Source organism: Procambarus clarkii, chromosome 31 (assembly GCF_040958095.1).
Source record: "Procambarus clarkii isolate CNS0578487 chromosome 31, FALCON_Pclarkii_2.0, whole genome shotgun sequence".
Classification (NCBI taxonomy): domain Eukaryota; kingdom Metazoa; phylum Arthropoda; class Malacostraca; order Decapoda; family Cambaridae; genus Procambarus; species Procambarus clarkii.
Genome location: NC_091180.1, coordinates 23,873,373 through 23,885,276, shown reverse-complemented (window position 1 = coordinate 23,885,276; position 11,904 = coordinate 23,873,373). Strand labels below are relative to the sequence as shown.

Genomic DNA, 11,904 nt, shown 5'->3' with positions numbered 1-11,904 from the left:
TAATATATATATATATATATATATATATATATATATATATATATATATATATATATATATATATATATATATGTATATATATACATACAATAATATATACAACTTCTAATAAGATTTTAATATATATATATACAACGGAATATTCGATAGAAAAAATGCAGTGACAACGTAGTTTACATGTCTACGGGAGACCATTGGCGGCTCTTGTAGATTTGTAAACCAACATCTGAAGAGTATACATGTTCTTTGTGGCTTTACAGAGTTGAGTTGACTGGTCGTGTGTCGGGCAAGAGTGCACGCGCGCGCGCGGGTAGGCGGGCCTGGACGTGTACGTGTCCACGTGCACGTGTGTGTTACTTGCGCGTGCAGGAAATTGTTCAGGGGTTCGTGCACAAGTATTTCCGGACCTTCAGGCGTGCATGATGCGCGTGAGGAGCTGTGCACGCAAGCTCTCGCACGCCCCTGCACGCAAGCTCTCGCACGCCCCTGCACGCAAGCTCTGGCACGCCCCTGCACGCAAGCTCTCGCACGCCCCTGCACGCAAGCTCTCGCACGCCCCTGCACGCAAGCTCTGGCACGCCCCTGCACGCAAGCTCTCGCACGCCCCTGCACGCAAGCTCTCGCACGCCCCTGCACGCAAGCTCTGGCACGCCCCTGCACGCAAGCTCTCGCACGCCCCTGCACGCAAGCTCTCGCACGCCCCTGCACGCAAGCTCTCGCACGCCCCTGCACGCAAGCTCTCGCACGCCCCTGCACGCAAGCTCTCGCACGCCCCTGCACGCAAGCTCTCGCACGCACCTGTACGCACTATTTCAAGCTCTCTCTCTCTCTCTCTCTCTCTCTCTCTCTCTCTCTCTCTCTCTCTCTCTCTCTCTCTCTCTCTCTCTCTCTCTCTCTCTCTCTCTCTCTCTCACACGCACGCGCGTACGTGTAAACTCGTGACTTCCCACAATCAGTTACTATGAACATATGCCACATCAGCTGCTTGTCTGTCATGACACACACAAGTGGTCACAAAGAGCAGGGTCACGTGTCAACCCCCCCCCCCCCCACTACCAACCCCCTTTCCCCCCTCTCTCTACTCTCATCTTTCTCATTCCCTCATTATTTTCCTTCTCCTTACCCCCCCTCCCCTATCTTTCACCTTCTCCTTACCCCCTCCACCCTATCTTTCACCTTCTCCTTACCCCCCCTCCCCTATCTTTCACTTACTCGGTATCTTCCGCCTTCCACCTCTTTCTCCATCTGTTCCTGTTTCTCAATCTCCCCCACCTCCTTCTCTCCCTTCTCCACCTTCCCCTCTTCCTCCTCCTCCACCACCTCCTCCTCCTTCCTCCTCCCCACTCCTCCTCTTGACCACCTGTTAGAGTAAGAACTTTCCAGCCTTGTAAAGCTCTTACTCAGCCCTGTAAGAGCTGAGTAAGAGTGAAGAACACCACATATGTTCTTGGCTAAGATGAACATATATAATGGGTTCCCTCCCCCCCCCTTCCCCATTGACGCAAGTTTCAGCCCCGCTCCTGTGCCAGGTAAGTCCATCACGGGCTCACCATAGCCCGTGCTACTTGGAACTTTTAGTTGCCAGTAGCTGAATCTTAAACAACAACAACAACAACATTCAAGTTCCCGTGCCCTGGACGCCAGTCACGGCTTGAGACAGTATTGCACTTTCAATGTAGCCTGTCTGTCTAAATTGAACTGTCACAGTTCAATTAGATATAGAATTAGTGTTTAGTCCAACCTGTCCTCTCAATTAATGCGTCGAGTTTTGTACGATATGGATCTCAACGTACAAATTAGCTACCGTGTAAAGTAGCGGGTAACGTTTTCTAATGCATCAATTCGGTTAGGTTAGGCGGGTTGCTTGGGTTCTCTACCTAAGAGAATACTTGGGTTTACTCTGCCTATAAGGCCAAAAATTTTCTTGGCGTACCAGAAAATGGAAGCGGCTCGCGAAATTGACATACTGTCCCGTTTTCTGTTTTAGGTCCTCTGGTGGGGGTTAGGATAAGGGTACATTAGTACGACAGTTTCTTGACGTTGGGAAAAGTTTAGGAGGACGGGCTGCTCATGTAACTATTTACCTTTGTGTGTGTGTGTGTGTGTGTGTGTGTGTGTGTGTGTGTGTGTGTGTGTGTGTGTGTGTGTGTGTGTGTGTGTGTGTGTGTATAGATTGCTGTACCCTGGAATTACATATAGCGGTACAGGCCGGGTCTGTAGCGAGTAAGATAACAGAAACTAGAAGCACCAGAATATATCAGGAGGAAAAAAATGAATTCTGTAGCTCTGTGTACTGGGATTGGTAAAGACCCAAGCCCAAGGTAATGTTGGTCAAGTTTCGCTATTCCTGAACTTGACTTAAACATGCCACCTATAATGTCATATCCTCTGCATCATAGACAGATACATTGAAAATATTTATGGCGCGCATTCCCTGCTAGGGGCTTAGCCTTGCAACAGTTTATATATATATATACATTGGTAATGTTTATCAAAATGGAAGAAAATATTTGTACATTTATGGGTAAACTGGCCATTGGAAATGGTATATATATTAATAATATATATATACAGTAGACGACTCTTGACCACCACGAAGTATATTCACGGTCTCTTTGGACTCATATTACAGCATATATACCATTTGACAGAGTATAATTGATTCTGACACCATTTGACACACTGACACACTTCACCAGTGCACTTCGACAACACACTTGAACTCAATGAAAATAACATTGGCAGACAATTTGCTTTCAAAAAAAAAATATGTCCACATAAAACATCTAACCTCACCAAGATCATTCCGAGCGTCTTATTACAATCATACAACTCAACTAATCACTCTGACCAATGCCAGACAAGATGGTTACATTGTGGAATGAGACACTTACCACATTTTTGAACCATTAGTTCCAATGTGTGTCAGTGGCTTCCACAAATACATCTGTTCTCAAATCATGTACACAATTGTCGCTCGTGAGGACGTCGTTGTGATTCAGAGTGGGGGGGGGGGGGGGGTAGGGGGGGGGGTAAACAATTTGCCATGTCACTCGCCCATTAGATGACGAACTCCATCTGCATTCCACGATGTTAAAATGCCGTTGTTACTGAATTTGGCGATGGTAAAATGCAGCGCGGTCAATAATATGCCTTGAAGACGCAAGGAAAGTTGCTTGGAGACGCAGGGAAAGTTGGTCTTTCACTCTCAATCCCCCCCCCCCCCTCCTTGTAGTACGAGGTTGTTACTACATATCGTTCCTTGAACGACGTCTTCAAATTTGTGGTTCCTCTTAATCTCGCTCACGTGTCTTGGCGACGAGAGACGGAGCTCTCACCCCTTCCGATCACCCACACTTCGCGGTGGCAACAGTGTAGCTGTAGTTATAGATTCAGCTACTTAGAACAAACGTTCCAAAGTAGCACGGGCTATGGTGAGCCCATAGTGGACTTACCTGGCACAGGAGCGGTGCCTTGGGCTCTCAATCCCAGCCATCGTCTTAAATGGCCCGAGGTGCGGTAGTTTCGTGAAGCGACTTGAGGCATGGGAAATTCCTTACAAGTTCCTCGTCGGAGCGTTCGCACGATGTCTGAAGGAGCGGCAAGGAGATGGGGAAGAATTGGGGGAAGGGGGCAGGGGAATGGCACACACACACAGGGGGGGGGGATTGGGGCTAAGGGGGCCTTGCAGCTGAGTGGACAGCGCTCTGGGGTCGCAATCCTAAGGGCCCGGAATAGATCCCCGGCAGAGGCAGAAATAAATGAGCAGAATTTCTTTCACCCTGATGCATTGGCCCGGGGTCTTGAAGTGGGTAGTGTGTGTAACTGTGTATTAGCTGGTTATTGATGGCTGGAAAATTACACTCTACCTATCAAGACCCCGGGCCAATGCAGAAGCAGGACTGGGATGACCCTGCAACAGGAACGGAAGTAACCAGAACAACATAAACTGCCAACATGTCACACTATATATATATATATATATATATATATATATATATATATATATATATATATATATATATATATATATATATATATATATATATATATATATATATAATCCCCGCTGCGAAATAAGACTTCATATGGATTTATTTTGGTTAAACAATTTTTGTTAGGGTGAGGCGGTAAACCGGGACGAACACGAGTCTCGCGGTAATAACTGCATTTAGTATTTATGGTCATTATCATCCATAAGATCTTGGCTGTCCGGCTGTGAGGCATTTCCTACTGGCAGGTGACTACGCCCTCTCCTCTTTCTCCTCTACACTCCTCTCTCTCTCTCTCTAATCTTCTTTTTCTGTCTTTCTCTCCCTCTCCACTCTGTATTTTATACTTCCTCCTTTCTTCACCCCTCTTTCTCTTTATCTACCCTCCTTTCTCTTTATCTACCCTCCTTGCTCTTTATCTACCCTCCTTGCTCTTTCTCTACCCTCCTTTCTCTTTCTCTACCCACCTTTCTCTTTATCTACCCTCCTTTCTCTTTCTCTACCCTCCTTGCTCTTTCTCTACCCTCCTTTCTCTTTCTCTACCCTCCTTTCTCTTTATCTACCCTCCTTTCTCTTTCTCTACCCTCCTTGCTCTTTCTCTACCCTCCTTTCTCTTTCTCTACCCTCCTTTCTCTTTATCTACCCTCCTTTCTCTTTATCTACCCTCCTTTCTCTTTATCTACCCTCCTTTTTCTTTATCTACCCTCCTTTCTCTTTATCTACCCTCCTTTTTCTTTCTCTACTACCTTTCTCTTTTCCCCCTGTCTCTACCCCCCCTTTCTCTTTCCCTCACTTTCTCTCTTCCCTTAATATACTCATATGTATATTAAGTCATTTTACATTCCCTCCCCTTTTCCTCTTTATCTCTCTGCCCCTTTCTTCTCATCCCCTCTTTTCTCCTCATCCCCTCTTTTCTCCTCTTCCATTCTTCCACTTCCCTTCTCAAATCCACTTTAACTTTCTATTTGCTCGTTCGCCTCACCAATCGCAGGGTGTACCCTATTCTTTGCCTCCTTCATTCCTTTTCGTTTTGTCATTTCCTCTATTCCACTCTTCTGTTGTTTTTGTCTCTCCTCTTCGTATTTAATTTAATGGTTTCTGTTCCTTTGCCTTCCATATTCTCTTCTCCCATTCCTTATTGTCTCAGTTTCCACCCTTAGCAGTCTCCCGAGCCATTTCTTTTCCACCTTTCCCGTTTCGCTCTACACATTTTCGTCCCTATTCCTAATATTTCACCCCCTATTCCCCCTCATCTACCAGCCTATTTCCATCCCATCTCGCCATTCGCTTCCTCTTTGAATTCTCCCAATTTTTCAAGCCGTTTTTCCCCTATTTTTCCACACACCACATGCTTGCCTCCTCTCATTGGCTCCCTCAACCTGTAGTCAACCAGGGAGCTGTTACACCATCCATCCCCATCGGCCATTCAACCGGAAATACTCCTTGTAATGAGGCTGTCGAAGACTTGTGGGATTAAATCACGGTAATAGAAGAAGACCTTAGACACGCCACCCTATTTCTACCCCCTCTCTCAATTCATCAGTATCCCCCATTTTAAATCATCCCTTCTCTTCATATCACCGCCATTCGTAAGTGTAGAGGTTGTGGGCTATAGCTGTGTTTTTATTCGCTAATTATACGTTTGTGGGTTACCCGGTTGACACGCCTTGGAGATCCGTTTTTCAAGCGACAAGTGAATTCTTCCGTCTTGGACGGTGGCGCGGAATGTGAACTGCACCTTTTGTGCGGCTTTAGACGGGTCTTTTGTGCGGCTTTAGACGGGTCTTTTGCACGGCTTTAACGTAATCTTGAGACGGGTCTGGTATCTTCTGTGTTCCGTTGAGCGTTTCGAATGGGTTTGTTGTTACTTGTGGGATCTGCAGATATTAAATTTACAAATACACACATGCACATACATGCATATGTATATACACACGTACACACATATACGTATATATACACACACGCCCACATATTGTCGCCACATATAAAAATATGGTTTTCATGAGTAAGTCTTGCCATCTCGAATTCGACTTGTCAAGAAGAAGTCAAACTAGAGAGGATCAGTTTTGCTCTGTGGCTCAGTAGGTCCAAAGTTGCTCTGTGGCTCAGTAGGTCCAAAGTTGCTCTGTGGCTCAGTTGGGTTTACAAGTGGGTGAATGGACATAACAAAGGGGATATTAATAGGGTATTAAAAGTATCAACACAAGACAGAACACGAAACAATGGGTATAAATTGGATAAGTTTAGATTTAGGAAAGACTTGGGTAAATACTGGTTCAGTAACAGGGTTGTTGATTTGTGGAACCAATTACCGCGTAACGTGCTGGAGGTGGGGTCCCTCGATTGTTTCAAGCGCGGGTTGGACAAGTATATGAGTGGGATTGGGTGGTTATAAATAGGAGCTGCCTCGTATGGGCCAATAGGCCTTCTGCAGTTGCCTTTGTTCTTATGTTCAAAGAGGCCATTCACAGTGGCTACAACACTATGCAACTCTGCAATAGTGTTGCTATGGGCTATGGGCTCGTCGGTGATTACATTCCCTTCCCCCTTTCCTCACAAATAATGAACACAAATAATATTGTAAAGCAGTGGATTAACCGGATTTACTTTATAAAAGCAGATTTATAAAAATTGAGAGTAAATCAACTTTACCAATATATCTAACCAATTACAGTAGCATAATTACACGAATGCTGATCAGATTACAGTCGTAATTTCATATATTTGTGGAATGTCCGGACCTGCAGACAGTTTTTTTCTTATTTTATTTTTTTTAGGTGTATCGAGAGAGAGTTAAGGTTCCACGTGATGTGGTTTTCATATCGTTTCCTGTCGTGTAGGGGGTGACTGGTGGAATGCGAACCTGTAGCATTCCAAAACCCGCATAGCCAGCCAGTCAGCCAGCCAGCCAGCCAGCCAGCCAGCCAGCCAGCCAGACAGCCAGCCAGCCAGCCAGGTAGTCAACCCAGTCAGTCAACCCAGATTTCCCAGCCAGATGAATAACTGATATCCATTGATAGCTGAAGTCTTACTTATTCCTTTAAAAGAAAATGTCATTTTAATGCTTTATTTTTTTTTTAAAGGCGAAAACGTTTTAGAAATTTATTGAATGAGGGAGAAATTTAAGTTATTGTTTGACGCACTTAATGTTTTCTTGGACTTGACTACTGTTGTGCGTAGTATTGAATGACTCTGTATTTTGAAGGGACGACGACGTTTCGTCGTATCACAATCGACTTGAGAATGGTCCAGGACGGACCGAAACGTCGTCATCCCTTTAACTTCTAGTGTGTGGTCTGGTCAACATACTTCTGCCACGTTATTGTGACTCATCGCCTGCACTCTGTATTTGTGAGAAATTGTTTACCTCGTCTTCACAAATGGTGGAGGAAACCCCCTCCCCCCCCCAATTTTCATTTTCCTGTAAATTATCTCAAGAGAGACGGTGAGTTACAATGAATGGGTCTTTGATTTGCTTACAGAAAAATGGTATTAGACTGTAGTAAATACATGTCCATAAGCTCCCATTCTTCACGAGGGGGAGGAGGAAGAGAAAGAGAAGGAGGAGGAAGAGAAAGAGAAGGAGGAGGAAGAGAAAGAGAAGGAGGAGGAAGAGAAAAAGGAATGAGGAAGAATGAGGAAGAATAAATGCCAACCGGAAATTAAAAATATGTTTACGTAACTTGGACTCTCACGGCAAGACTTTCTAAAACAGTGTAGGGAGCTCAAATATAAATGTTTACTAAGCAAATCAAGACAGTTTAGGAATCTCGAATACAATTCTCTATCCAGAGAAGGCTACGCACCTTAGAGATCTCGAATATAGATGTTTACCGAAAAAAAATTATTTTTGTTTTTATGATAAGCACATTTGCGTTTAGTCAGGTGCTCTAGACTATATGAGGGGTTGCATCAGAACCAGTTGTTATCACGCTCTGAGAACGTTCGAAAAACGCTGCATTTGGGGTTCTTTGGCTGTGGAGAACTTTACGTAATAAAGAGTTGTTCAGTGTGAACATTGTAGGTTGTGTTCATCTAGCCTGTGTACGTCACTTCAGTGTGTTGTGAACTCGAGTGCACTCGTTGAATGAACAAAGATCACTCTTAAGAGTGAGAGTAAACAGGCATTTCAGCGCGTGCTGTGGCACCGCGAGAGTGCCATTTGGTGCCACTTTGCACCGCGAGAGTGCCATTTGGTGCCACTTTGCATCGTGAGTGCCATTTGGTGCCACTTTGCATCGTGAGTGCCATTTGGTGCCAATTTGCACCGTGAGAGTGCCATTTGCTGCCACTTTGCACCGCGAGAGTGCCATTTGCTGCCACTTTACACCGTGAGAGTGCCAATTAGCGCCACTTTGCACCGTGAGAGTGCCAATTAGTGCCACTTTGCACCGTGAGAGTGCCAATTAGTGCCACTTTACACCGTGAGAGTGCCAATTAGCGCCACTTTGCACCCAGACTTACATCAAATCGTCGTGCCCAGTAAAGCAGCGTGCCCAATCGCTCTCAGTAAAGCAACGCGTCATTGCGTGCTCCAAGGTCGTGGAGTACTACTCTCAACACACAAAAAACAATGACAACAATTTCTCTCCGCACGACACGCAATTTACGCAACATCCACGAACTGAATTGTATAGAACACAAAGGCGTATAATCGTCCACGGGGAAAAAAAAAACAAAAAAAAAGCATGTACATGTGATTCTTTTGTGACAGGTGTCAATTTTCTCAATAATTTCTGCCTTTTTTTTTACTTTTTTGTGGATTTTTGAGAGCCGTTGGTCACAAAAATCCACATTTTTTTTTTTGTATGTGGGTTTTGATCAGCTGTTTTCCAATTTTTATGGTTTGGGTCTAAGAGAAGATGGGAAAGGGAGTTTAGGAGGTGGAAAAGAGGGGGTGGAAGGGGGAATTGTGAGAGGGAGAGGGTGAGGGAGAGAGGTGTGTACGTCGATTGTGATTGGTAGATTGTGGAAATTCCGGGAAAAATTGTATAATGCTGTATGCGTGACTGTAACCCTGTAACCAGCACTGTAACTTAGTGGGATGCTGCATTTGAAGGCATGATACAGTTCCAGATTTGCATTCTTTGAACTGTAACCTGTGGTTGTAGCTTCACCTCCACCTGTAATTACACTTGTAGATGCAAATCTACCTTCAACTGTATCATTTTTGTTGTTGTTGTACCTGAAATTGCACTTGATACTGTACCTCCACCTGTTGATGTGAGGGTTCAGCTGTATTTGCTGACGATCCTTACAATTCCCCAGTAACTTTTCCTGTATCCGGGAATTATCCGGGTACAGCACCTGTATCTCCACCAGTTGCTGTATCTGTAGTGCTGCCCTTTACCGGTTACAGTTTATAACTATTACAGTGTTCGTTACTGTATGTCCCTATTTCTGTACTTATTACAGTATGTCCCCATTTCTGTACGTGTTATGGTGAGTACCTATTTCTGTAATTGTAACTGTACTCGTTTGTACTTCATGTAATATTTCTCGTGACTCTACTTGTAATTCAAATATTTTTCGTTCCTCTGAAGTGTCTTTTAAGTTTGTGTGTATAAAATGCATATATATATATATATATATATATATATATATATATATATATATATATATATATATATATATATATATATATATATATATATATAACAATGATCACAAAAACACTGATCCAAGTATGCAGAATAACCACATATGAAAAATAGAAAATGCTTAACGCGTTTTCGGCTAATTCGCCTTCATCAGAGCAAAGTAGAATCAAAGTAGAATCATTCTACTTTGCTCTGATGAAGGCGAATTAGCCGAAAACGCGTTAAGCATTTTCTATTTTTCATATGTGGTTATTCTGCACACATATATATATATATATATATATATATATATATATATATATATATATATATATATATATATATATATATATATATATGCTCAACAGATATCGACTCCCCTAGTTACGCAGGGAGGTCACACGTGGCAAGGTGGGATTGGGTGGGATTGGTCAGAAGATGTAACGACTGCCAATCAGTGTGACGCATGCGGGCTTCGGACGTCTCAGTTGAGCCCTGAAGAGCTCTGGGGTCAGATTCACGAAACATTTACGCAAGCACTTACGAACCTGTACATCTTTTCTCAATCTTTGGCGGTTTTGTTTATAATTATTAAACTGTTAATGAGCTCCGAAGCACCAGGAGGCTGTTTATAACAATAACAACAGTTGATTGGGAAGTTTTCATGCTTGTAAACTGTTTAATAAACGTAACTAACGCCGTCAAAGTTTGAGGAAAGATGTACACGTTCGTAAATATACGAACTTACGAACGTTCGTAAGTTCGTACACTTACATTGCGTAACTGCTTGATGAATGTGGCTCCTGGTATACGCTCTCAAGGTCACGAGGAATAAGAAATCTCCAACGCAAAGATGAAGATGTCTGATATAACGGTACTTATGTCAGAATATTGAAAGGAACATCTGAAGCAACTTTGTAGTATCCGATTCACCGAATAAAAACAAGGCCCCTCCCAAAAAAAAGGGAACTCGTGATTGTTTTGACACCAACGCTGAGCTCAGCAGTAGGAAAGATCACCTCCGTCGGCACGAAGTCGTCTTCAGACGAGAGGTAATGTAGGCGGAATGATATGGGTCCGGTCCATTATCCTACTGACACAGGTTCGATCCCCCATTCCCCTCCGAGACTTCTCCGACTGCATCGTGAAGGGCTAATTGTGAGCCTCTCGATCCCTAAAGTCGAGTTCCATCTTAGAATTAAAGTTCGGTCTAAGACTTTGGGCTGGAGCTGGGATTAAGGCTCCACGTCCGGTACCAAAGTTCAGAGATTGTGGAGATGCCTTAATTGCCCGCACTCCGGTAGTCGTGCACTGAGTAGATCAGTGTGGGCCACCGACCTTTTACACACGCACGCACTCACGCACTCACTCACTCACTCACTCACTCACTCACTCACTCACTCACTCACTCACTCACTCACTCACTCACTCACTCACTCACTCACTCTCTCACACACACACACACACACACACACACACACACACACACACACACACACACACACACACACACACACACACACACACACACACACACACACACACTCACACACACACTCACACACACACTCACACTCACACTCAGCCAGGTGAGTGAGAGAGAGAATGAGAGGAAGTGACTCACATCTATGCTACTCCCCCACAAGAACGTGGTCAATCTTGATGGGGGGGGGACTTCCTCACGAACCGTCTCTCCCCCCCCCCCCCTCCCCCTCCTTATCATCTCCTTCTTATATGTTTCCCTTCTTTCATTCCTCGCCTTCCTTGTGTCCTTACAACGTCGTTTATTTCCTCTATTTCTCTATCACCTTAATTTTCCATCTCTCCCCATCATTACAGTAAATAGGTACCTGGGAGTTAGTCAGCTGTCACGGGCTGCTTCCTGGGGGTGGAGGCCTGGTCGAGGACCGGGCCGCGGGGACACTAAAAAAGCCCCGAAATCATCTCAAGATAACCTCAAGAAGATCATCAGCTACACTATCTTGCGCCTGATAGGTAATCTTATTTGTGCTTATCTTGACCTCTTCCAGCTCCTCTGTTTATCCCTTCCTCTTATACCCACCCAAATATCGGAACCAAAAATATTATTTATTTTTTACCTATTACTTTTTTTCCCCCCTAAATGTAATCGCTTAGAAAACAATTGGCGTGACAGGGGGGAGGGGGGGGGGAGAGGAGGGGTCGATACGGAGGAGTGTATAGGAGTCGCGTTACCCCGAGCGAGCCCAATCGCTCAATTTAGAATATGACAAACACCGCTTAACGTGTCACGTTTATATGACGTGACGCCAAGGCTGGTGGCGTCACGTTTGGTGACCAAACCATTTGGA

At 44.3% G+C, this 11,904-nt stretch overlaps 1 protein-coding gene across 1 annotated transcript; it reads left to right on the top strand.

Annotated features, from left to right (window-relative positions):
- Nucleotides 1-422: 422 nt before the first annotated feature.
- LOC138370218 (uncharacterized) lies at nucleotides 423-7,623 on the top strand. Its single transcript, XM_069334214.1, has 2 exons — nucleotides 423-800; nucleotides 7,534-7,623. The coding sequence occupies exons 1-2, from the start codon at nucleotides 423-425 to the stop codon at nucleotides 7,621-7,623; spliced, it is 468 nt and encodes a 155-aa protein (XP_069190315.1).
- Nucleotides 7,624-11,904: the final 4,281 nt, after the last annotated feature.

Bases quoted from the DNA above. Each gene is read 5' to 3' on its own strand.
- LOC138370218 (XM_069334214.1), top strand. From the start codon at position 423: ATGCGCGTGAGGAGCTGTGCACGCAAGCTCTCGCACGCCCCTGCACGC. The intron at 801-7,533 runs GTACGCACTATT...ATTCTTCACGAG, and splicing joins GCAAGCTCTCGCACGCACCT to GGGGAGGAGGAAGAGAAAGA.